Below are 26,887 nucleotides of genomic sequence, written 5' to 3'. Positions count from 1 at the left end.
GGCGACGCACCACTGGATGCACTAACTCAGAGTGAGTTAGTTGCTCAGTGCCCACCTAGCAGGAGAAATGCATACTATAAAAGCAGTACAATTTTGGGTTTGGGGGTACCCCGTTGTATTCTCATCTAAGGCGATGTTGCCCTTACTCTGCCATGTCTTCTCCCTGCCATCACATCGATTATGGTCATAGGTGACCCATTGGGCAGAATAGGAGGGCTCCTGTGGGTTCTGAGACTGCCAGTCTTTGTGGGAGTAGAAAGCCCCTGTCTCCTGAAGAGCAGGAACCCTGTGCCACCAGGGTCTGTGAGTTCTCACAGATTTAGACAGACAAGATAGGTATAGATGTATACATATGGATGGATTTTTCCAATTAATTCACGTTCAGTGCTATTTTTAGTACCAACTTATATACTATGTTTAAAATTATTTAAAGGTAGTTAACTATTATCATGCTTTCTTGCCTTCTCCAGCTAGACTAGAACTTGTATGAGACGAGAATAATAATTTTTTACTATTTATCTATGTAGAACATAGTACTATTGTGCTGTACACAAAACACTCTCAAAAGTTCATGTTGAATTAGAAAGTTCTTTAACCAAAATGTCAGAATCAACCCTCATTTACTGCAGTCACAAAACAGTCAGTCAATCAAGAACACCAACAACCTAGCACTGTCGAGTTGGTTCTGTACCCTAGCCAGACCCTGTAGGACAGAGAAGTGCCCCGGGGTTCAGGCCCCTAATCTTTAGCTTCCTGTGCAACTGGTGGGCTCCAGCCACTAGCCTTTTGGTTCACAGCTCCGTGCTGTGAACCCCACTGCTACCAGGGCTTTGCTCTGCAAACATCTTTTTTTTACAATTTATTGGGGCCGATACAATTCTTTTCACAGTTCATACACATACATACATCAATTGTATAAAGCACATCTGTACAGTCTTTGCCCCAATCATCTTTCTCTCTTTTCTTCTTTTACATTTCACTAGGGACTCAAACAACTCCTACCACAATCCACACATATACATACATCAACTGTACAAAGCACATCCATACATTCCCTGCCCCAATCACTCCCAAAGCATCTGCTCTCCACCCAAGCCCCCTGCATCAGGTCCTCTCCTTCCCCCCCCCTCTGCAAACATCTTTAAGTTCAATTACTTCCTTTCACCTTTCTGCAGAATCTAAATTGACTAAACTCAGGTATTTCAGGTGGAAATAGATAAACATAATACTTCTTTTGGTAGGAATAGAAAATAATCTTCATGTGTATTATTTGGTATACAGTTATCTGCCGAATTCTTCACTGTGTGGGAAGATCCCTGGTTTTAGTTTGTCTCTTTTTCTGATCCTAACCTGAATAAAATATGACTCGTGTATTTTATCAAAGTTCATATCACTTATTAATAGACATTTCAAATCCAACAATTGGGATTTTTATCTTTAAAGAGCTCAAAGAAATAGTATGATAGAATCTAAGGTATTTTAAGGAGAAGTTTAATTGTCAATTATGCTTTCAGAACTCAGCGTTGCATGAATGGTCCTTTCGCTCCGGGGCTGGAGGTCACGTCTAAGCTCTTTGTAGTATCACATGATGCAAAGTTGCTCTTCAGTGCCGGACACTGGGATAACAGCATCCAAGTAATGTCACTTACAAAAGGAAAAATTATCTCCCACAATATCAGACATATGGGTAAGCATTAACTTTTTCCCTAAAAGCCCTAAAAGTTTAAAATATACATATATATATATTTAATGATAAAACTATTCTATGTACCTTTTAAGGAACATGAAGTTTTACCGTTTAATCTAAGTGAAACTTTGGATAATACAGTGTATCTTTGTGTAAAGGTGTCCGATACATTTTAGGTATGTTAAAGCAATATATAAATTAAATACTTCCTCATAGTGTCTGAAAATGTTAGGCAACATTTTTTGTTTTATTTTCAGCGATTGATAAAATAATATTTAGACAACATTTTTATAAATCTAAGTCTATAGTAGTTAAAAAAAACAGTAACTGCTCTATTGCTCTATTTGCAGTAAAGCAGAACAGGTAAACTTGTTTAATCAAGTAAAATATTGAGTAGATTTTTTTTGGAACAAGCCTATTAAGAAAGGGAAACGGAGCCTTCTTCTGAGTCTTTATCAGGGACTCCTAAGATGCCACTTAGCTCGGCATTTTGTAATTCAGGAAGAATGTATTTTAAATAATGTAAACTTGCATTATATTTAGAATATATCCTGTTTTCCTTAATGACACATTCTATAAAATGATAATTCCCAGTGGACAGTATAAGATGAATAAGAATAAAAGTGGAGAGGCATATCAAAATCAATCCTTCTAGCAATCCTACCTGCCCTTCCCCCAAAATTCTCCTAGGCATTCCCAGCCCCAGCCCTCTGCCCTTCCACTGCTCACCCCAGGGGAGAGTGACTTCAAAGAAGCTCTCAGGGGATTGTGCTCATCTTGCTGCTTTTTGGTAACTCATTTCTAAGCCTGCCTTAACATCTCTCCCTGTTAGAAAAGCCAATGTAGAAGTAACTTTAATATAAACTAAGATTTGTTTTACAAGTTCTGTTTCAGCGAAAACAAGCCATTTCATTTTGTTTTTAATTTTCTATTTTACAGACATTGTGACTTGCTTAGCTACAGATTACTGTGGAATACATTTGATTTCTGGTTCCAGAGATACTACATGCATGATCTGGCAAATAACACAGCAGGTAGTCACACATTTAAATTCTTGATTTAGTTAAGAGGTGTACCCAGGAACTACTGGTGAGAAGTTCTTATAGGCTGCTACGTTTTTCTCTGGCAATGAGTGGCTGTTTGAACTCCTTGATATTCTCTTGTCTCTATCTTTGCTTATTCTGATCACCTCATTTTTTTTTTAAGATTTGATCTCTGATTCATTTTATCTCCTATTAGCTCACTAAGCACTGAGACTGAAAGGAAACCAGATGTGCCCTGGGTAGCAGGGAGTCAAAGAAAATTCCTCCACATCCTATAGAGCAGATAAAAGTGCAGGGTAGCCAGGGATAAGTCACATACTGAGGCAACTCTGCTAACATTTTAAAGCAAAGAAAATCATATATACAAAACTGGCTGGGGATGGGGTTGGGGAATGTACAAGGAAAGCATGCTAAAGACAAATGAACAGTGTTCTTCTGGAAGAAAACAACTCAAGGACAGAGACTTATTCCGTGCAGTGACAGTGTGCTACTATAAATAGAGGAATTTAATAAGATAGGGCTTATTGTGGGTAATTGTCATAAAGTTGATTACAAAAAATAGAAACCCCAGGTATACAGAGTAGATCAGCACTATAGAACTCCACAAAGCAGATTGCCAGCCTGTCTTCCAAGGGATTTCTGACTGGAGTTGAATTGTCAGTTTTTCATCTAGTAGCTGAGTACTTAGCTGTTTGTACCACTCTGGACTCTTGATAAAATAGCATAGTAATGTGAAAAGAGGTTTTAGAAGATCAAAATTGAGTCTAAAATCCATTATGATTATAAATATAATGAATCCTAAACAAAAATGGCAAGGAATAGATTTGATGCAACTGAAAATCAGATTAATGACATGGAAAAGATTTAAAGTGATCTGAGTAAAGACAAATGAAAAAGATAAAAAGATTATAAACATTCAGAGAAAGAATGATCGTTAGTTAAAAGAAATCAAACACCAGTCAACATAAAGATAATTGATATCCTTGATAGGACCCCAATAATAAGAAAAGTATTCAAAGATAATACATAAGTTCTTTGACGTGAAGACGAAGCAAAACTGTATATCAAAGTAGCATACCTAGAAAAGTTCATGAAGGCACTTATAATCAAGACCATTCAGGTTAAGTTTTTCAGCTTCAAAAGATTAAGAATAATTTAGAAATGCAAGAAGATAGCACAATAAATATTATTATAAATAATTCAGTGACTAAGAACATACTGCAGTGTAAGTTTGTGATTAGAAAGTTTAAGTACAGTGTAAAGCTCATTATTAAAAAATAGTCTGCATGAAAACATCTTTACTTTGACATTTCTGTTTTTCCCATTAGGGAGGAGTTCCTGTGGGCTTAGCATCGAAGCCCTTCCAGACTCTGTCTGGGCACAGCGGGGAGGTGCTCTGTGTCGCTCTCAGCACCGAACTAGACATGGCCGTGTCAGGGTCACGGGTAAGATTTCACCTCGGAAAAATGCTGATTTTCCCCCTATCGATTCAGAAACAATATATATTTTTAAGTCTTTCTAGGGAAATAGGGGAAAGTACAGTTTTGTATTGTTTTGTAAGTCTTCACATAAGTGAAATAACAAAAGACAAAAGAAATTGGGCTCTTATTTTGGGATTTTAACCAAAGAACACAATTTAAGAAGTAAAATACTACAAGGGTAAATTAAAAAAGTATTGCTATAATTTCACCAGAACTTTATTAATCAAAACTTGAAGCTTTTCTTGACATTTAGTCAACCTAGGTGCATACACATCTGAAATCAGTGTTTCCCTCTCTTTAGCCCTCCACGAAGAATTCTTCATTCATCTCTGTGTCATGTCAAAATGCCAGTGTGGCATCTTCATGTGACTCAAGTCATGTGAATTTTACATCCTCTGAGTTTTTGGGGAAAAAGAGAATTCTGAAAGGGTCAATTTGGGACTGGACGGTGGGTCGAGGAAGAAAGGGTTCCTAACAAAACTCTCGTAGGGCAGCTCTTGCCCTCTTCAGAGACTGAAGAGGCATTGTTGTGACAGCAAACAGTTCCTGGGAGAACTTTAGTGACCTTTCTCACCAATGTCGATTTTATTAAAATGTTTTACCAAAGCTGTTTCTGATTAGTCCCATGATTGTTCTGTGTCATTCTAGAAAATCTATCAAGATTATCCCTTTGAGGTCCCCCCACAAAATAATCACTGTAACCTTCTGAGTTGACTTCTTTGCCTTAAATTTAACTTGTCCAGCAGATGTCTCCAGAAGTCACTGCTTGATTGGACCTCTATTTTTTTGAAGGTACTCTACAAAGATTAAGACTCATATACTAAGAGAACCTGTCTGTAATCACCCACTGATCACACAGACATGTTCTCAAGAAGTAGATTTGGAATAAACTCCTGCATATATGAACTAGATCCCTTTTTGACTTAGGCTTGTATTTGAAATGTCAACGTTGGGATTTTCCTTAAGAGATAGAGAGTACACCTTTTATTGAATAATTTATCGCATTGCTCTGTTCCTGCATGTCTTTGTCTAACCCACTTTTATTTCTCTGATCTTTTATTTTGTCTTTTTCATTTTCTAAATGTTTTTTTTTTGTGGGTAGGATGGCACTGTGATCATACACACCATTCAGAAAGGTCAGTACATGAGGACTTTGCGACCACCTTGTGAGAGTTCCCTGCTCCTGACCATCCCTTATTTAGCACTCTCTTGGGAAGGGCATATTGTCATCTCCTCCAGCATTGAAGAAAAGACCACCCGAAAGGTATGTGACACCTCGTGTAGTGAGGTTTGATAATCTGTTCAACTTAGCTTGCCTTTTCTTCCCTACACTCTATGAGGAGTTTTGAGAAAATTAAGATTGCTATTTTAAGTGGGGGTGTTCTCCTGCCACAATTTAATTTTTTATTATGTAATCTTAGATGGAATTCTACCAGAATCTTGACATTTATATTTATTTTAGGTTTTTTGTTGGCCTGTATAAAACATGATTGCAAAAATAACTTTTGTTTATGTGGGACTTTGTAAGCATAGGTGGAGACTGTAGCCAATATAAATTCTTTGTGAACAAGGCAAGGCATAAAGGAACTCTGGGATTTGTTTTTTTTAGGAACTCTGGGTTTTATATCATTATTTTCCTATCAATCATGTAAACCAAAAACCTATTGCCATTGAGTCGATTCTGACTCTTTCTATGGTTTCTGAAATTGTAAATCTTTACAGGATCAGACTGTCTTTTCTTTCTTCCTCAGAGTACCTGGTGGTTTTGAACCCTTCACCTTCTGGTTAGCCGGCCCATGCTTACCTTGCATCACCACCAAGGCTTCTTACCAATCATATACCTTATTAAAAACAAACTTTTTTTGTTTAAGTGGATAAAATTATATCTCTTCAGGGTACAAATGACTTTAGCTTTATTCGAAACCTTTAAACAAACTTTATAATCATTCTCTTGCAATCATAGTCCTGGCTGACAATGTAAAAACTCAGTTTATATTAAAATAAATTTTATCTTCTCTCTGCAGGATAAGAATACATTGCACCTGTTTTCTGTAAATGGCACATACTTAAGGTCTCAAATTCTGAAAGAGCAGGTGTCAGATATATGTGTAATTGGAGAACATGTTGTCACGGGCAGCTTACAAGGACTCCTGTCCATCAGAGATCTCCACAGGTAACTTTGTAAAATGTCACTTAAGAAAAGGTGGCAATATGGAAACCATAAAGAAAGTGGGAAGCTACAGTATTCCTGGAATAGTAAATGAAATAGATGAATGTATTAAGAAAGTATGTGGAGCCTGCAAACAGTTTTCATAGTGTCAAACTTAGGCTAAGGGTTTTGGAATTGCCCAAATTGCGGCGTGAAATTGTATGCATTAAATACTTAAAGCTGACACTTTTATGAATGTGTGTGTACGTAGACAGTTGGGTAGAGGATCTTTGTAATTTAATCTTAGGAAGAAGAAAGATGCTTGACTAATGGGTATGGACATAGATGTTGGGGTTCATGTTTTTAGTTGGTGCACACCAAACCTGACAGAGAGACCTGACAGTCTGCTCCCATACTGCGGTTAGCCGCAAAATCTCCGAGGGCAGCTCTACTCTTGTCTTACGAGGTTGCTGTGAATCAGAAATCAGCTCACGTGCACCCAACAGCAGCATGCTTAATTTGTCCCCCAAATGCCTTCTTTCAGTTTCTTCCTTTCACTCTTTCTAAAATTTATTATAGCTTATTTATTCTCTTCAGACTCTCTGAAGTCCTCTTCCCGAAAGCTTTAGAATTAATTATGTGGTGGAGGGTGTGCTATCTTAACTGCACATCAGAAAAGGTTTCAAAACATTTATAGAAAATGGAATTAACAGATAATGAAACATTTCCACAAACATGTTGAAGCCCCTCATGTATCAGATTCACTTCTATACCAAAATTCTTGCCTATAGTTAGCTTTTCTTTCCCATTTTTGTCATTCTTCCTCCTGTAGCAGACCACTCACTGATTTCCTTTTCCAATTACATCTTTCCTTTATAGCTCTGGTTTCAGGGGACTGTTAAGAGCATTCAGAATTAGAAAAATCAATAGATCTTTTAATCATCCACTCTAGAAGATAAGACGTAGTCTATAGTCTACTTTCTGGACAGAACTATAAAGAGAAAGTCCATTAAGGGATGGATTGACGAGAGAGAGGAGAGAGAGACTGATTGATTGATGACGGGCTGAAGTAGAACAACTATGGTGAGGGTGGCAGGCAGGACCGAGCAGTGTTTCCTGCTGCTGTGCACGGGCGACTGTGAGCTGGAACTGACTCCGTGGCACCTAACAACAACAGATTGTAGCATGTACATAATTGTATTCTTGATCCTTTAATCATTACATAAATACATTTTTTCATATTAGGCAAGGCACGTAGGTCACCTTACTTCCCCTCACACATACCTTTTGAAGACTTTGGCTTCTTTATCCAACTTTCAAGGATCATTGGTAGCCCAGTGGTTAAATGCTTAGCTCCTAACCAGTTTGAGTCTACCCACCAATGACTTTGTGGGAGAAAGATGTAGCATCCCAATGCCATAAAGATTACAGCCCTGGAAACACTATAGGGTCAGGTTTGCTTTTTAAATCTTTTATTGATGGCTCTTACATCTCTTACCACAATCCATACGTTCCTCCAATGTCTCAAGCACATTTGCACATATGCCACCATTCATCATTTTCAAAGCATTCTCTTCCCACTTGAGTCCCTGATATCAGCTCCCCTTTTCTTCCCCTCCCCCTGCCCTCCATCCCTCACGAACCCTTGATAAGTTATAGATTATTTTTTCCTTATCTTCTATCGTCTTCTGTCGCCCCTCACCCATTTTTCCATTATTTGATCCCCTGGGAGGGGGTTCTAGGTTGATTATTGTGATCATACCCCTTTTATCCCCCCACCCTCCCCTAACCCTAAGTATCTCTACTCTCACTGTTGGCCCTGGGGGGTTTATCTATCTTGGATTCCCTGTGTTTTGGGCTCTTATCTGTAGCAGTGTGCATGCTCTGGTCTAATCCGATTTGTAAGGTGAATTGAGGTCATGATAGTGGGGTGAAGGAAGCACCAAGGAGCTAGAGGAAAGTTATGTGTTTCATCGGTGCTATACTGCACCTTCATCTCTTCCCTGTGACCCCTCTGTGAGGGAATGTCCAATTTTCTACAGATAGGCAGGCATTGGGTCTCCACTCCATGCCCCTCTCCCCGCAGTTCACCTTGGGTATAGTTTTATTCTAGGTCTTAGATGCCAGTTTTACTCTTACAGTCGCTGTGAATCTATGTTGTTGAGTTGCTGTGACTTAAAAGAGATTTGGGGTAGCATTCAGCTTCCCCTTACTAATTAAAATCGTGAAAGACATTTAATAAGAGCACCTGTCTTCTCACTATTGTGCTGCTTACTCATAATAACTGACTTAAAAGAATTTCAGACCAGCTGGGGACATAGTTTTACTCATCTGTTAATTACAACAGTGTAAAAATTATGTGGCATTAGTTATGTGTGCAGGGGTCCTGTTGGCGTAGTGGGTTAGATGTTGGTAAGCAGACTGAACTCAGCAGATGTTCTGCAGAAGAAAGATGAGACTTCCTGCTCCGTTCACATTTTCAGCCTTGGGAGCCTACAGGGGCCCTTTCTGCTCTGTCCCATAGGGTTGCTGTGAGTCAGAGCCATGTGATGGAAATGAGTTACAGTTGAGTCAAATTTTGCAACATTAAAGTAGAAGTTTACAACATTAAGGAATACTGGAGGTGTGCATAATCTGAAGAGCCTTCATGAAAGATTAGCAGGACTAGAATTGGAGATGAAAAGAGGGAGGTTATCCTTCTGTATGGATGGGGGCAGGCGAAAATATGAGAAAATAAAGCGGAATGGCACAGTAGTGACTGTGGTGTGTGCTGTGTAGTGTCTTAAAGATAAGGCCAGGGCAAGGCTAGAGCAAATGCCCACTGATTTGAGGCCCGGAGAATGGTGCCTGGTACAGAAACATCATCGCCTCTTGTTTTAGGTAGGACACGATCTTAGCTTCCAAAGGCTACTCTAAACCAAATCCCACAAAGTGAGTAGCTTTAAACAACAGAAATGTGCTGTCCCTGCTCTGGAGACTAGGAGTCTGAATTCAGTACATCAGCAGGCCACCGTAGGGAAGATCCTTCCTTGTTTCTTTTAGCTTCTGGTTCTCCAGGTTTCTCTTGAATGTATCTTCACATGGTGTCGTCCTCCTCTGTGACTCTATTTCTGTGCCTGTTTTCCTCTTTTATGAGATACAACTCAGAAGCCATTAGACCATACCCTATTGACATATGATTTCATTAATTTAACTGACAGCTTCAGTATCTTCAAATAAAAAACCTATTTTCAAACAAGGTCACATTCAGAGATGTTAGAGTTAGGACTTAAAACATATTTGGAGGTGGTGTGTATGGGGGTACAATTTCATCCATAAGATACAAAAGAAATCTAGTTGATAACCCGACAGATTCTACCTGTTGCGTCTTCACGTTGTCTTTCACCTTCTCTCAATCCCACCAGCATTAATCTGCCAAGGGAGGTAGGGGCTGTTAGCCTCAGATGAATGATGAGTCAGAAAGAGGCTTCGGAACATTCAAATGGATTGGCCAATTTAAGAAAGAGTAAGGTTCTTTAGGGAGTTCTGGTAGATTAGTGGGAGAATGTTGGGCTTTCAACTACAAGATTGGCGGTTCACATTCACCAGCAACTTTGAAGAAGATGAGGCCTTCAGCTTCCAGAAGATTTTCCATCTCTGAAGCCTAAGGAATCGTTTTTTTTCCTCTAGGGTCACTGTGAGTCAGAATCTACTTGGTGATAGTGTCTCTTCAGAGACTAAGTATAGTAAGTTTTATACTCTAGGTTTCTGATTAAATTATTATACTTGTCGGGTTATATATTGCTAGAAAGAAAGAAATGTGTAGAGTGGAGTAGGCATCAAAAATTTTAAGTCGTGCCACAGGTTGAACAGGTATGGAAGGGAGAGGGAGTATACTCAAATACACAAATTATATAGGTCTGGTTGAGGATGACCGTATGTGTGTATTTACCTTTGGACAAATATCTCCATAAATATGGTGGCCCATGCATACAGGAGGCGAAGTTATGGACACTTGTCAGCATAATCACACTCATGGAGTAAATGAGTTGCTGGGCGTGGAGGATCAGGACCATAGTCTTGTGTGACACCAAGGTCAATCGGCCAACAGTCCACAAAAACTGTATTCTTCATTCTACTTTGTGAGTTACGACTAAGATATTAAAAGCTTCTGAGCAGCCATCTAAGGGACAACTGTTGGTCTTTTCCCATTTCGAGGAAAGAAGAAAGATGAAAATCAAAAGTCATATGGAAACAGCAAGTAGTCCACTGGCCTAATGGACCTCACAAACACCAGTCTCCACAACCCAGAGACCATGAGTACTAGATGTTGGCTGGCTACCACTACCCAGTGCTCTGACAACTTTCACAGGAGAAAGTTCTAGACAAAGTGGGAGAATTATGTGTGACAAAACTCTAAATCATTTTTTCATAAAACAAACAGAATTATTGGTCAGATAAAAAATGGTTGAACACCAAAAACTGTGTCCCTTAGTCACCTTTCCAAGTCTGAAGCTGAACTCAACCCTTTGTTAACAACTATTTCAGATCAAAGGGCAGCATTCACACAAGTAGAAGGTTTCTGAGGGTTAGGAAAGGAGGGAGAGTGAAACATGAAACAGGAAGTGGGATAAGTGGTTGCACATTGAGAGGCTTGCAATGAATGGATTAAAACAAAATGAGTGTGAAATGTTAAATGTAAAACTGCTCTGTTCTGAAAAACCTTCACCTAATTTATGACAAGCTTTTTAAAAATAAATTTTAAATTGTGCTGTAAATGAGTCAGACTTTTAAGGTTTTAATACTCTTTTCTACTTGAAGGAATATCTCTTTGTCCAACTTGAAACCTCATTTTACAGCAAGGTCTCAACCCACTGCCATCAAGTCCAGTTTGACTCATTACGAGCCCACAGAACAGGGTAGAACTTCCTCTGACTCTTCACGGGGACGCTTCATCTTTCTCCCAGTCAGTCACTTAGACTTTCTCAACTTACAACTTTTATAAAATTAGAAGGCAAAGCAGACTAAGAGATTGTTATTTCCAGGTTTAATATCCTTTGAATATATTATATAAACATTTAACCATGTCTGTATTTTTTTCTTTCTCTTCTAGTTTGAGTCTCAGCACCAGCCCATTAGCCATGCGATTGCCCATCCACTGTCTCTGTGTAACCAAAGAGTACAGCCATATTCTTGTAGGACTAGAAGATGGCAAACTGATTGTAGTGGGTGTTGGCAAGCCAGCGGAGGTAAAACTTAGCGTCAAGAATTTACTTTCACGCTCTCTTGTCGATTCCTTTGGTTCTCCTTTGTTCCAGATGAGTCAGAAGTCACCATTGTGGATGACAAATTAAAAAACAAATTTGATTTCTCTAAGACTAGTAAATGAAAAGGAGGGGAAAGCTATTATTTAAGAATGGCACTTAGGGGGGGCGGGGAGCAAAAAAAAAAACCAACAACAACAACAACAAAAAAAAGAATGGCACTTAAAAAAAAGGATGGTATTTATATTCGGATACAGTTGAAAGCACACACACACTTGGCAGTTTCTAACTACCGCTCTGTAAGAATGATGAAATTATTTTCTCTATCTCTGCGAATAGAAATACTATATCATATCCTAGATTTTTAAAAGCCTTTATGAAAAATGCAATATAGACTCAAAAATATAACTCTTTAGTCTAACACCTATCCATCATGACTGTATGTCATTTGTCCTTTTGTAAAAGCAAGAATTCTTTGAACTAAGAATATACCCCCTATAATCTGCTTATTTTCAAAAGTTTCCTATGATTGTCAATTTATTTGCCAAAATTATATCAGTTCAGCACTATTCTTATATCATTAATCTAATGCATATTCTGGAAACAATGTGGCTATGTCATTTATTGCATAGTATCAAATTAATCACGATAAAATTTTTAGCATCACCATCTGCCTTTTCTGAGAAATCTTAACAATGTGACATCTTTAGTGGTGTTTGAAAGAGAAAAAATTACTACCACAGTGTCAGTGATATCTTCTATCAGAAACATTTTTTAAAAATTCAAGATTTCTTTAGTCATGATATTCTTTCACAGTATTAATTTAACAAATAATTTAGATAAAGTGCTAAGAACATTTGTTTGTAGATATAATAGTCCCCCAATGCCAGTAATTTCTCAGTATTTCACTTATCATTTAAGTATGCTTCCATTCAACATTAAGTTTCTTGATTAATCATCCTCCCCAAATTGCCCTGCTCTCTTCTGCTAATATACTTCTTAAATGAAATGACCATTACCTGCAGTTGTTTTTGAAAAATACACCATGATTGGAAAAATACGCCTCAGACACTTCACTTTAAAACTTTAATTAATGTTTTATAATATTTTGAAGTTCACTTAATTTTCCCTGTTGAAATGTTTATATAATTTATAACACACAGAATCTGGTTGTACATACATTTTAACTTAAAACTATTTCTATGTTTTCTACACCCTTGAATAGATCAGCTAACCCAGTAGAATTATTAGTCTACTTTAGGAAACAATCCTATTGTTTAGTTAATAATTTTATTCGATGCTCAAGCTCAGACTCTTCAAATCAAATTTATATTATACATGTGACTAAAATATTAAGTGTATCAATATTTAGTTATGAAAAGGCATATTTCATTAAAGATATATGTTATCTAAACGTGTTTGTATATTTTCAAATCATGTATCACTTTCATACTCTAATACCAGTGTGAAATTTTCACTTAAAAATGTGGTAGTGTAGTAATAGAGTAATAGAAGTAATGTTTCACAAAATACACCTGGGAATGAAAAGGCACAGCAGGTATGTCAGAGCCCCTGGCGAGACTTGGTTTTATTACTGCAGTAAGGGTACCAGGAAAGGGCGTATTCAAAAGGGGTGGCAGGAGGAATCACATTTGAAAGTAGGTTGTAATGATAAAAATCAAGGCTAACTATTTGTTAAGATTGAGAAATATTTCCCAGGGTTTTTTTTGTTTCATTTTGAATAATGTTTTTATCCGACCTAGAAATTAAACATTTTAAGGGTGTTTTATTTTGTTTTCTTACTGATTTATTTGATATGTAAATAAGTAAGTTACTGGAAAGTATATGTTAGTGATGTACATTTGATGGTATATAAAATGGGATTCTCATCTTCAAAGAAAATTTTTCTAAATTGCCTGTAAACATTGTATTGTTTAATAAGTATTATTTTCTTGAACTCTTTATATCATAATGGTTATTAAAATTATATTTTTCTCAAAAATTATTTACTTTTAAAAATCTTTTTGATTGATAGTACTACAAATTCAAGAGAAAACTCAGATCTGTTGGTCTCCTTAGCTCAATTGAGGTCATAAGTGAAGCTTATTTTATCAAAGCCAAGTGCGTTTTTGTTAATACGTGAAACAAGGAAGTCTGGTAAATTTGACATAACTAGGACATTATATGCCCGCATTGTTTTATTAGGCCTTTTCAATTGCAAGATATAATGTAGAATCTTTTTTTAAAGTATTTATTAATCAAGAATCTTTAAAATGCTAATTATTCTAATAAAACCTATCCTTTCATTCTACAAAAATCAGTGACATATATATCAATTTCATTTAGTCTTCTTTCCCTTTAGTAACTTCTGCCCTTCATTTCTCTGGATTCCTTTAAACAGACGCGTACAGGTCAGCTGTCTCGAAAGTTGTGGGGATCTAGCAAGCGACTCAGCCAGATTTCAGCTGGAGAAACTGAATATAATACTCAAGCTTCCAAGTGATTGTTATTTCTGTCTCGGTCATGGATAGCTCAACCTGATTTATTGCTTTGTCACTTTAACCATATCTCTCAACTACCTGAAATATTTTAGGGATTTTATTCTTGAGAACTATTTAGGGATTATCAAAATTTGATACATGACATATCTATAAATATTTATTATCTATTTAAAAATTATCAATCAGTAACTGAATCCAATTTTAACAAATTCTTGGTCTGTACTAATGTGGATGTGAGCAAATACATTTGATTAGATTTAGTGACCTATTCCTAAGAATTACTAGTCTATTTATAAAAATGAAATTAGGCCTAGTTCAATTAGTCTAAACAGCAAAATATAAGGTATTTGTAATAAAAAGTAAAAGTGACTGAGATATTTGAGAGACATGGTTTTGAATACATTCTTTAGTTAATTATTTTTGTTATTTGCTGAGCACCATATTAAAAAATGTCTATTTTTTTATGAAAATCCTGATTGAAAGTAATATTGTGAAGGCATCAGTTGCGCATTAGGAGTTTCAATTTTAGTATAAATTCCTAGTGTTCATGGTAATATGAAAATTAAAATATTTCTCCTACATTAGTTCATCCCACCAATACTTAGTACATTACTATTAGAATTTATTAAAAAACATTATCCTTCATTAATGAAGTTTGATGAGGAAGAAAATAAACTAGAGATGTATTTTAAAGATGTAGTTCATTTTAGATTATAATTAAAGAAAAACACTGGTTGTGATTTTGACAGGTAGCATTTATAGCACAATCTATATCTTCAAAGTTTGAAATATTGTGGCTTTTTTTTCCCTAAGCAAATATGGATATATTCTCCAATAATTGGAAGTGCTAATAATAATATCCATCTATAATACGTTTTTACCTATGACTTGTGTGTAATTGATGAATTAATTGAAAAAATCTGCTTAACTTAAAACTAGTCAGATACAGGGTTTTTAAAATAGGAAATTCTATTTCATGCTATGTTGAACTGCTGGTTTTATTGTATATAGGATAGTGTTACATTATGTATTATTCAAGATTTTAAAGTGAAAGGTTCATTTATGTAATTTGAAATTCAAAGAAATTCTTCCTCTTCATGTTTTCATAAGGTCGTCTTTTGAGTTAGTGCAGTGAACTTTTTTTTTTAAAGCAGGGCACTTTTCAAAGAATGAGTGTTTTTAATCTGAGATGTCTTGAATTTGGGGGGATTTTATGCATCCCCTGAAAGTGTGTAGAAAATTTGTATGTTACCTGTGCTTTCAGAGAATAAAGGGGCTTGGGACTAAATGCACACACATAAATAAAGAAGAGTGAGAATAACCTGTACAATAACAGCTACTTAAAATAACAATATTCTTTTCTATTCCATGTGTCATAATTTTCTAAAGTCCAGTTGACTTCTTAATTAAAGGTTTAATACATTTTCCCTGCAGTTCATCTTTCTATTGAGCACACTATCTTGAATCTTTTTCTTTATAGTTTCTGAGTGAATAACCTAATTTTTTAAAGTAAAGCATTCTCTTTAGGGAAGTCCTTTTGTTAATAGATTTCGTTTATTATGAATCAGGGCTAGTAATTAATTTTTTCCTTTTATACACATTAAATCTTAAGCTTCAAAAAAAGTCTTACGTTTCATTTAATAAAGATTTTTTTGAGAAATAAACTAATTCAGGGAGTGTAAAATAGAACATGTAGGGTCTTCAATAAGTTCATGGGAAATTCCAGTTTCTTTTCTTGTTCTCCTTTTCCGTGAACTTTTTGTAGCCCTGTTGTATGTATATCTGAAGGTTTCCTTTTTGAGACCTTCAAGAATTTGTATTGAAAACGCCTCAGAACAAGTCCCTAGAAGTAGGTATATTGGTGACAGATTGCTTCTAGTAGTTCATTGCACTCTGTGTTTTTATTTTATAGTTTTGGGGGGGGGATTTCACATCAGCATAACCACCAAAATTGTTACTTGTTTTTTAAAACTAATTGATGTTTAAGGCCTTTCTAAATCAAAACTTTGAAAATCTTTTCGTTATTTGTTCAGAGATTTTTTCATAAGAATGTCTTCTTTATTCTCTGTGCCTAAGGTCCCTTAATAATGATTTTGATGATTTTTGTTGTTGCCTTATAGGCAACACAATCAATCTAACTCAGATTACCAGTAAAAATATGCTAAGCTCATGCTGTTTTATTGTGCTTTTTTATTTTATTTTTTTTTTTTATTGTGCTTTTTTAGGTTGAGAAACTGAACAAGCAGTATTAATTGCTTAGCAAAATGGGAAGGCGTTTTGTTCACATTAGAATTATATTTCAACTCTAGCAGTACTACTGGATGTTCCCACCTGTGGAATTATTTTTTTTCATTCTAACCAAGTTTTTGAAATGTGAAATTTTAACAAAAAAATCTTTGAGAGTACTAGCAACAGTCTAAAAGAATGGAACTTGAAAGTTATCTCATAAGTAAATGCAGTAGTACAGATAGCTTAATGTTAGGTTTCCCCACTTTCCAAAAGTAGAACATTCCTATGAACTCTCTGTAAAGTGAAAAGCAGGTATCAGTAGTTTATATGGGGCAACATTTTAAGCATATTCAGACGCCAAAAATAATCTACCAAATCATACCAAAGAACACATTAAACCTAAAATAACACCGAATGCTGCCAAAGTCCAGAGCTTGATGCTGAATGTGGTATGGGAAAGGTGTTTGGCAGTGCCCCCTCTTTCACTCTTCAGGATGAATGGCTGTCGCCTTTTTAATAGCTCACTGCAAGACAAACAGTGCAAGCTGCTTTTGCTTCTCCCCTGGTGTGTGTATGAAATGGAAAACCTGTGAGAAGAGGTCTCCTGTAAAAGCCGGCTGTGCTGCTAAGCAGACTGGCAAGCAGGGGTACTGTCCCCTCTCTTAAATGAGAAAGCCACCACAGTCACAGCCATTAGAGCAAACCACTAGACACACACTTCGGCGGAGTGTATTCAGATGCTGTCTGTGGAAATTTGTTCTGTATTGTTTCATGAAGAAATTTGTATCTAAATCAGTGGGCATTTTACTTGATGAATTAATATCTCAACTTGACGGTTATAAATTGTCGTCTGGGCAGAAGTTTTCACCAGTTTTTGTTTCTGGCTACTAGCTATTATGGAAATAAAAGATCTTAGCACCCAGGAGAGATTTATATTAAGATACTTCAAGAAAGTGAGACCAAGTTATTAAAGCATATAGCTGTGCTCATTCAGATAATAACAAAGTTTATTTAAATTTTTTTCAACTTCTCCATTCAATATCCTGTCATTACTTCATGAAATTGGAGGAGCAAAGGAAAACTAGATCAGAGCATCAGAAATGTGTAAAGGTGAAACTTGACTAGTTTTTAAATTCTCTCATTTATGCCTATGGGGGTTCAAGTCAGGCAGGAAGAAGTTTCTATTTGCTGCTTTTAGGTTCCCATGCATCTCTTTATATTAGAAAATGCCAATTCATTTAGTCATAACCAAGAAATATCAGTGAGGCTTCATCTTTTCCTCTATATAATACATATAAAATTATCCTATAAGAACTGGTACTGAGAATTCATTATATGCTTCTGAAAGAAATGACTGCACTCATAATTAGTTAGAACATAGATTTGAAGGTTGAATCTTAACTTAAAACTGCTTTTATTTTTGAGTGGCAGGAGGCAGAGAAAATTACTAACTTGGACGCTAGATTTTTATTTAGTGATGATAGACATGATCTTCATTATGTACATTTTATATTATTACTAAATCACTAATGGGAATATTTTAATTGAGTTTAAAGAGGTTATCTTCTATTTATGTATATTTATTATGTACGTTCCATTGTTTTTACCATCTTTGAAAAGCTATGTGTATGGAATATATTAAATATGAATATTAAATAACATACAATATCTGTGTGCATAAAAGCTGCCCAATTCATATATATTATAAAATCTGCCTTCCATAAATATCTTCAAGATTCAGCATATAATTTTTTACAACATATAATTTTTGACTGGGTCATAAGAAATGGAATATAATATTATCCTTTCCAAATCTAGTCTCTCGAGTTTTTCTGAATCAACCAGACTCATAGGTTGTCCCAATTATGATTCATCTGAATAATTAAGACTTTTTCTCCCAATAAATGACAATTATCATTTTTACAAATATCTATTCTAAATATTCTCCAATTCATGTGTTTGTTTCTAACTTTGACCTCATCTAGAATATTGACTGTTAACTGTCATAAATTTTATTTTAATATGATTTACTATGTTTACTTGGCCATACAATATTTCATTTGAACCCTCTATTTTTATTAATTGTTCATGGCAATCAGACTTGTCTATAGAGTTTTAGAAATTTATATATGTCTAGGCATTAGTCTGGACTTATGGAATTTCTTTGCTGGGTTGTTCATGTTTAAAATCTCAAGATTACTATGTAATATCTTAATATATTTTTCTTTATAGAAATTGTGCCCATTCATCTTTCTAAATCAGATGAAACATACACAGGCTTATTTGAAAAATTAAACATATTAAAATATTTATGGCTTAATCATTAACTTATATTTTATTTAAAAGTTTATTCGAATGGGTCTTTTTTTTTTTTTTGCAGGCCAGAGAAACCAAATTTCCTTTTTTGTTTCTTTATTCTTATTATTAACTCTCTTCAGAGCTTTTGCCTTTGAATTTTTACTAATATTTGCCTTTGAGGAAAGTGTTTCTCTTTACTAATAGTACTTAGTGGCTATCTGAAAAGTTTGTACAGTTAGGTAATATTTTAAAGTATTAATAAAAAGCATAATAACACTTAATTTAAAACAAGTATATCTTTTATAGACTAGAAGTGTATAATATATAGAACTTCCATAATTAAAAACATTGGGAAATGTCTCCAAATATTTCTGATGCATTTTGTATTTACAGCTTCTATATGAAAATATTCTTTAATGTTTCACATGGAGAAGTAATGTAGGAAATAATACATTAACATTTATTTAGGCCTAAATTAGAGCCGTGGTAGAGTAGTGAGTATGTGTTAAGACTGTACTCAAACTTCAAGGTCAGCAGTTTGAAACAGCCCACTGCTCCACAGGAGTTAAGATGAGGCTCTGTACTCGTGTAAAAAGTTTCAGTCTTAGAAACCCACAGGAGCAGTTCTAATCTGTCATATGGGGTCACTTTGAGTCAGAATTGACAGTGAGTTTGAGAAACTGGAAATAATTCAGATTTTTAAGTTAAAAGCAGAAGGGTGTTTCAGATAAAGGAGTTATGAGATTTTCTATATATTATATACTTGTATCAAAGTTGGCTATGTTACCAGATTCTTTTCTGGCAGGTTGTTGTTACTCATCAAACACTTTCTTTGGTGTTTTCATGGGTGGATGTTTCCTCTAAAGGCGATGATTTTTGTCATAAGTAAAGGAAGGCAAGACCAAATGTATTCAGCTTTGTCTTGCTGTCTTGACCATTATTATGGTTTGAAAATACAGAAGGAAAAAAGTACCAAGTCCCTAATTCAACATTTGTTTTTCATGGTACAGTTTTATTGTTTCTTTGGAAACATCATTTAAAAATAGAACAATAATGGTAACATCATGATTTTGTCATTGAAAGAATTGCCTACTCAGTTTCCAGTTGGAGAATTGTTGTGTGCACACCCGCTTCCATTCTATTCATAATAAGATAATTGTCTCACTAAAAATAGTAACTTTGGAGTGTAGACAATGATTGTAGTTTTCAAATCATTGTAATTTGAAAATAGGAAAACAGGGTAGGATTTAGATTGAAAAAAACTATTTTATTAAAATATTAACTTTTACAAAAGAAATATATTCCAGTTGGAACTATCTTGGGTTTTTTTTATAATATCTTTCAAACAAATTCTTTTGTGGTCAGTGTTGTTGTTAGCTAATGTTCAGTAGATTTCAACATGTCGCAAATGCTTAATCATTGTTGCTTTTTCTGGAAATATCTCCCCATAATATCTAAGCATTCATTATGCTTTACAATTTATTCATGGGCACAACCTACAGGTTCATAAATGCTACTCTTGCATTTTCAAGGGAAGGAAGCTTTTGCCTAGTGTTACCTAATTATTTTGCTCTTTAAAATGCTAAAATTACTTTATTCAATTAAACACTGAAAAGTAGTTTTATAGGAAGACTTCAGTTCTGAGCTTAACTGAAATATTTCAGCCTCTTAGTTTTTAAATAGGAATCAAAGAGAATAACTTTTTTTCCCATTTAGAATTATAATTTCTTTTCCTAGTAATTTTTAATAACTTTTATTTCTATACTTTGTCCTCTTGAAATTTTGTATAACATAAATGACATTACTGTTAGATCTTTTGCATTTTAGTTTTTTTTAATTTCCAATACTATTTTTACTACTCTCAAAAACTAATTCATAAACACATCACAAAGTTTTGTGACTACTGCTTATCTTACCAAAAGGGGGAAAATGTTGTTAGAACACCATGTGCCTGCTCCGTTTTATTCAGAAACTCGTAGCAGATGAGCTTTTCTCGACCCCCCCACTGTGTACTTGTTAGACTTGAGGTAAAACATTTGCATAAAGTAATCAATGGACCTGGCCAGTAAGCCATTTTCTATTAGAATCATTGCTATAAAAGTGAAACCAATAAGGCAACAAAATAACAAAAATGTATTTAATGTACCTCTCTGGTCAGTTTTTCTGGGACCAGATTTAATAGAAATGGTTGTATCCTAGGCGCTTCTCTCAGAAAGGGACGACAGTAACTTGAATGCGTCTACACACAGTCGTCACTGCAAAGGGCAGAGTTGAAATTCCAGAACGGTTTAACATTTTAAAAGTACTTGTAAATTGTGCTGCTACTTAAATATTTAAGGAATTCAAAAAGTGTAGTTATTTAAGATGTTCCTTCTCATTCTACTGGAATTGACCATGAAAAAGAGAATCTTAAGCCTTATTTATATCTGATTATTGATCTACAAACTGTGACTCAATAATATATTTATATGCCAAAAAGATTTTTCAAGTTGAGAAAGGTTTAGATTTAATAAAGATAATAAGAATATACCTAGTTTCGACTCTTATTCTCATGTCAATGAAGTTACTGTTTGGTGCAATATCTCCTTACTTCTTTTAGAATTAATTATATAAGATGTATGTTTTATTACATTGAGTGCTGTTTTAATTGTCATTGTATGTATATGAGCTAATGCTAGATTTGTTTCTGTATAGCATGATTGAAAATAATTGAAATATTTGCACTTTTTTTAGTCTCTTGGAAATTTGTATTCTAGCAATTTTAAAAGAATGTGCATTTATTTTGTAAATAATAACTTTGTATATGAAAATGGATTTGGATCAAATAATAAAAAAAGGATGTTACTTTCTGTATTGGATCTGTTTCTCAATTTGTAGTGCCTGATTAGAACTTAGCGCTGGCAAAGTTATTTGAGTAGGCAAGGAATTGAATATTGTACTTATAAAACAACTGATTAATTACTGCTGCTTCCTTATGCAGTCCTATATGCACAAGATAAATGTTATGTTCATTGACTAGTTTTTGGTCAGCACATATTTATCCTTGAAAAAATTAGTGTTACAGCTCTTTTAGAATTTGTCTAGCAGGTTTTCTGGTTTTTCCAGAAACCCTCCTCTACCCCCAAAATTATTTTACTTCCCCAGCAAATGATCATAGCTATAAATCTCCATTTATGGTTAACCACATAACACATTTAGGTTTTTTTAAACCTTTATTTACTTTCATAATTAGCTATTTTGTCATATTTTGACTCTCTTAATATTGTCACAATCCTGTTTTTTGTTAAGGCTAATAGAACCTAAGACATACTAAGACAGAAGCCAAGCTCTGTTCCAGATTCTTGCTTGTACTTTTGTCTCTAGATCCAGAATAACAAGACAACAGAAATGAACGTTAAACTTTACCTAGCCCAGCACCATCTATGTACTATACTACAATTTTATTGAAGAAACTTTGCTAGAACTGAAAACCTCTTGCAATCCTTCATCTGGTGAGATTCCTCAGTCATTGGATAATCAAAGACAGGTTAGTTACAGGTTCAATTGAGACCACTTTGCTTTTGTGAAGCCCAGGAAAACCAAACCAAGCTTCAAATAAATGTGTCTGTTACAGTAATAGTGGATAGTTATATTCTCTTTCCATCTCTAACAGCTGTCACGGGCTCTTGTAAGACACTTAGGTACATAGCGTTTTATGTATTTAGTTTGTAGTTACTAAAAGATATTTCAATGATAACTTTGCAGAGATTCAATGACTTGCAGCATTAGTCTGGGGACTTTAGAGAAACAAATCCACAGCAACTCATGCATAAGACAGAGTTTTCTATAAAGGTTAAATGAGCATCAGGAAAACATCCCAACCCAGTGCTGCCCAAGCCCACATAACCCATATGTCTAACATCAGTGTACAAAGCCCTCCTCCATCTCACAAAACAGAGGCAATGATGCCGACTGCAGGAGGAAAGCCGAGTCAGTGAATGTGTAAGCATCTCAGTGCTGGCAGGGGTCTCCACATGGGTGCTCCAGCACCCAGGGCTGCATCGGAGTAGGTCCATGTGGCTTCTCCTTGGGGATGTCTTGTAGGAAGTCAGCCATGCAAGCTGAAGCAGAGAACTTCTAAGACCGCTGCACCCTGGTGCGACCATCACAAAGGAAGAGACCTGAGAGCTAGAAAGACTGGCTCACTAAGCCATTTATCCCTCCACCCTTCAATTAACCCCACATGTGCCAGGTTGGCACAATAAACTATCTCACGCCCCTTTTAATGAAAAGGAAAACAACTTAGCTACCCTGGCAATTAAAAGGTAAAATGTAGGTATCTGTTTTCTTAGCTGCCCCCCTCCCATGTCTTTTCACTGCTCCCAGAGTGTGGTATCACCCACTTGGGGAAGCACGGAGTTAGGCAACAATGGCATAAATACTGTGAATGTGTAATGCACTACGTCACCGCATGCATGCGCTGTTGGGGGTATGAAGAGAAAATGAAGATTTAATTATTCAACCTGGAACAACTAGTTCCTGAATATACCGCATTTGTCATACTACGAACAAAGTCAGATATGTACAGATGGGAAAGCACTTGATATTTATAGGAGCACCATGACAAAGAGGTTGGAAATGGCATTGATGCACAATCAAATTTTACAGCTGAAGAAATACATAGCTGGTCTGGAATTTGTACTTGAAAAAACTGAAATCTCGAAAAATTTGCAGAAATAATCTATATCAAAACTGTAATCATTTTAAGTATATGCAAATACTCTGGATATTCCCCCCATATTGATTACGTAGGAGTTGTAATTAGAGTACAAGTTCACCAATTAATGCAATATGTAATCCAGTCCAGGTGGCACAAGTGGCTACATGCTGGACTCGTAACTGAAAGATGGTAGCTCTCGGAATTAAGGCTGATGATCTACTGTGGGTGAAGTATCGGGCTGCTTAACCTTTTGGTTAGCAGTTCAAATCCACCTGCTTCCCTGAGAGAAAGTTGAGGTGGCCTGCTCCAATAAAGAGTGGTAGTCTCAGGAACCTTAGGGACCGAAGGAACAGTTTTATTCTGTTCTGTAGAGTTGCCATGAGACTGAATTGACTCGATAATAGGTTTAGGTTTTTGAGTCTACTTGTCACACAATCGTGAAAATTGGAGTGTGATTCTCTGCTTCCTGGGATTGCTATGAGTCAGAATCAGCTTGATGGCAGCTGACAGCAATACACCACTCTGCTCATTCTCACAGATAACAAGTTCCACGCCTTTATTTCTCAGTTTCCTAATATATAACTGTATTGGACAGGGTTCTCTAGAGAGACAAACCAGATTGCTAGTAATTATATATAAATATATTTATAAAGATAGATATATAATTCAAGAAATAAACCGTTAAATAATATACAGATAGATAATACAATAAATCAACAGTTAAATTATAAAGCAGTGAGATACTAGTAGTCCTTCAAGTTTTGAGAGCTGCCAGGTGCCAGTCCCCTTCTTTATTTTTTTTTAAAATTTTTAAAAAACAATTTATTAGGGGCTCATACAACTCTTACCACAGTCCATACATATACATACATCAATTGTATAAAGCACATCTGTACAGTCTTTTCCCTAATCATTTTTTTTCTTTTTTTACATTTTACTAGGGACTCATACAACTCTTATCACAATCCATACATATACATACATCAATTGTATAAAGCACATCCATACATTCCCTGCCCCAATCATTCTCAAAGCATTTGCTCTCGACTTAAGCCCTTTGCATCAGGTCCTCTTTTTTTTTTCCCCTCCCTCCCCTCTCCCCCCTCCCTCATGTGCCCTTGGTAATTTATACATTGTTATTTTGTCATATCTTGCCCTATCCGGAGTCTTCCCTCCCCCTCTTCTCTGCTGTCCCTCTCCCAGGGAAGAGGTCACATGTGGATCCTTGTAATCAGTTCCCCCTTTCCAACCCACTCACCCTCCACTCTCCCAGCATCGGCCCTCACACCCTTGGTCCTGAAGGTATCATCCACCCTGGATTCCCTGTGTCTCCAGCCCTCATATGTACCAGTGTACAGCCTCTTCCCTATCCAGCCCTGCAAGGTAGAATTCGGATCATGGTAGTTGGGGGGAGGAAGCATCCAGGATCTGGGGGAAAGCTATGTTCATCGGTACTACCTCGCACCTTAATTAACCCATCTCCTCTCCTAAACCCCTCTATGAGGGGATCTCCATTGGCCGACACTTGGGCTTTGGGTCTCCACTCTGCACTTCCCCCTTCATTTAATATGTATATATATATATACACATATATATACATATACACATATATACACACACACACACATATCTTTTTTTTGCATGATGCCTTATACCTGGTCCCTTGGCACCTCGTGATCGCACTGGCCAGTGTGCTTCTCCCATGTGGACTTTTTTGCTTCTGAGCTAGATGGCCACTTGTTCACCTTCAAGCCTTTAAGACCCCAGACACTATCTCTTTTGATAGCCGGGCACCATCATCTTTCTTCACATTTGCTTATGCACCCATTTGTCTTCAGCGATCCTATCATGGAGGTGTGCAGTCAATGATATTTTTTGTTCTTTGGTGCCTGGTAACTGATCCCTTTGGGACCACTCGATCACACAGGCTGGTGTGTTCTTCCATGTGGACTTTGTTGCTTCTGAGCTAGATGGCCGCTTGTTTATCTTCAAGCCTTTAAGACCCTAGTCACTATCTCTTTTGATAGCCGGGCACCATCACCTTTCTTCACCACATTTACTTGTTCACCCCCTTTGGCTCCAACAGTTGTGTCAGGAGAGTGAGCATCATAGAGTTCCAATTTAAGAAAAGAAAGTATTCATGCATTGAGGGAGTGTTTGAGTAGAGGCCCAAGGTCCTTCCGCCACCTTAATACTTAACCTATAAATATAGACACATAGATCTATTTCCCCATTCTCCTATATATATTTGCATGTACATGTCTTTGTCTAGACCTCCATAAATGCCCTTTGACTCCTAGCTCTTTCCTCCATCTACCTTGATTTTCCTCCTGCCTCACTACCATGCTTTGTCACCACCTGGGCTAGAGTATACCTCTTCTCTAAGCAACCTTACCCTTGATCATTCCCCACCAGGCCTGCCACTCCCCGCTCTCTACCATTTTGGGTCCCATGTTTTTCCCTTGTCCCTGTGTTTGTTAACACCACTTCCTTACCCCCTCTACCCCACACCCCAAGTCCCCCCAGAACTGTCGGTCCCGTTGTTTTTCCTCCAGATAGTTCATCCAGCCTGTCCTATTCAGACAGACCTGTGGTGACACTAACATGCACGAAAACAAGACAGAGGAAAACAAAACAACAGTATACAACCAGACAACAAAACAAAAACAAACCACTGACAAAGAACAGAACAAAACAGTTCACAAGAGAAAAGTTTGTAGTTAATTCAGGGATTGTTTGCTGGCCCTTAGGAGCGTTTTCCAGTCCAGTCTGTTGGGGCATCACGCCGTGGCCCCAAGGTCCACTTTCAGCATTCCCTGGGGACCTTGCCACTCCATTCCCTTGCTGTTCCGCTGCACTCCCCCAGTGATTTGCCTCGGTGTGGTGGGATCAAGTCAGGTGCAATTCCCACACTGTGTCTTCGGTGCAGTCCCCTGTATCGCCCTTAGTCACTGATTGGCATCATTTCTCATAGTGGGGCCAGCCATGTTGTTCTCTCTGTGGACTGGCTGCTCTACTCAGGAACATCATCCTCACGGCCTGGTGGGCCAGGCTGTGCTCCACACTCTCTTCCTGCCCTTTCATCTGCTCCCGTGTGCTATGATCATATATGTTCATCTCCCAGAGCTGCAGAGTCAATGTCGTCCTTTGGAACAAATTCTTTTCCGGGGAGGGGCAGGAATCCACTTAATTTATGGTGCTGGGGCCAGCCTCCCAGACCGCCAGTCCCCTTCTATAGAGAGAGCTGGGCTATATAAACCCAGGCAGCAAACACCAAGGCAGGTCCCCAACTGTCATCAACTGTCAGTCCCCAGTTCCACAGATGAACATTCCAATCGTGTGGACTTAAAGGGACCTCAACTTACAGCGACACAGTCCACAGGCTAGGCATCTCACAGGTAGTGTACCCCTTTAAACTGAGCCACAGATCAACCAAGGTGAGGCTCACTGAGCCATTTATCCCTCTGCCCTTCAGTTAATCCTACTTGTGTTTATCGGCCAGGCTGGCACAATAAACTATAGCAACCAAAAAGAGGTTCCTCTGTTTTAGGGTCGTT

General features: G+C 36.6%; 1 protein-coding gene and 1 non-coding gene across 6 annotated transcripts in view; both read left to right on the top strand.

Annotated features, from left to right (window-relative positions):
• NBEAL1 (neurobeachin like 1) overlaps nt 1–21,402 on the top strand; it is a 175,686-nt gene extending 154,284 nt beyond the window's left edge. For 3 of the 5 annotated variants that reach the window (XM_075529601.1, XM_075529600.1, XM_075529604.1), the window contains 7 exons: nt 1,515–1,687; nt 2,627–2,721; nt 4,059–4,175; nt 5,314–5,475; nt 6,236–6,384; nt 11,453–11,588; nt 14,005–21,402. In XM_075529601.1, coding sequence (XP_075385716.1) covers nt 1,515–1,687; nt 2,627–2,721; nt 4,059–4,175; nt 5,314–5,475; nt 6,236–6,384; nt 11,453–11,588; nt 14,005–14,106 — 934 coding nt within the window. In that variant the 3' untranslated portion in view covers nt 14,107–21,402. Of the gene's footprint in view, nt 1–1,514; nt 1,688–2,626; nt 2,722–4,058; nt 4,176–5,313; nt 5,476–6,235; nt 6,385–11,452; nt 11,707–14,004 lie in introns of those variants that run through there. The other 2 variants (XM_075529603.1, XM_075529602.1) reach the window with 2 other exon arrangements.
• A 282-nt stretch (nt 21,403–21,684) lies between these two features.
• LOC142425157 (U7 small nuclear RNA) lies at nt 21,685–21,745 on the top strand. The gene has a single exon (XR_012779522.1). It is a non-coding gene; the product is annotated as a U7 small nuclear RNA (small nuclear RNA).
• The last annotated feature ends 5,142 nt before the right edge of the window (nt 21,746–26,887 follow it).

Source organism: Tenrec ecaudatus, chromosome 13 (assembly GCF_050624435.1).
Source record: "Tenrec ecaudatus isolate mTenEca1 chromosome 13, mTenEca1.hap1, whole genome shotgun sequence".
Classification (NCBI taxonomy): domain Eukaryota; kingdom Metazoa; phylum Chordata; class Mammalia; order Afrosoricida; family Tenrecidae; genus Tenrec; species Tenrec ecaudatus.
This window is presented reverse-complemented; position numbering and strand designations above follow the sequence as displayed.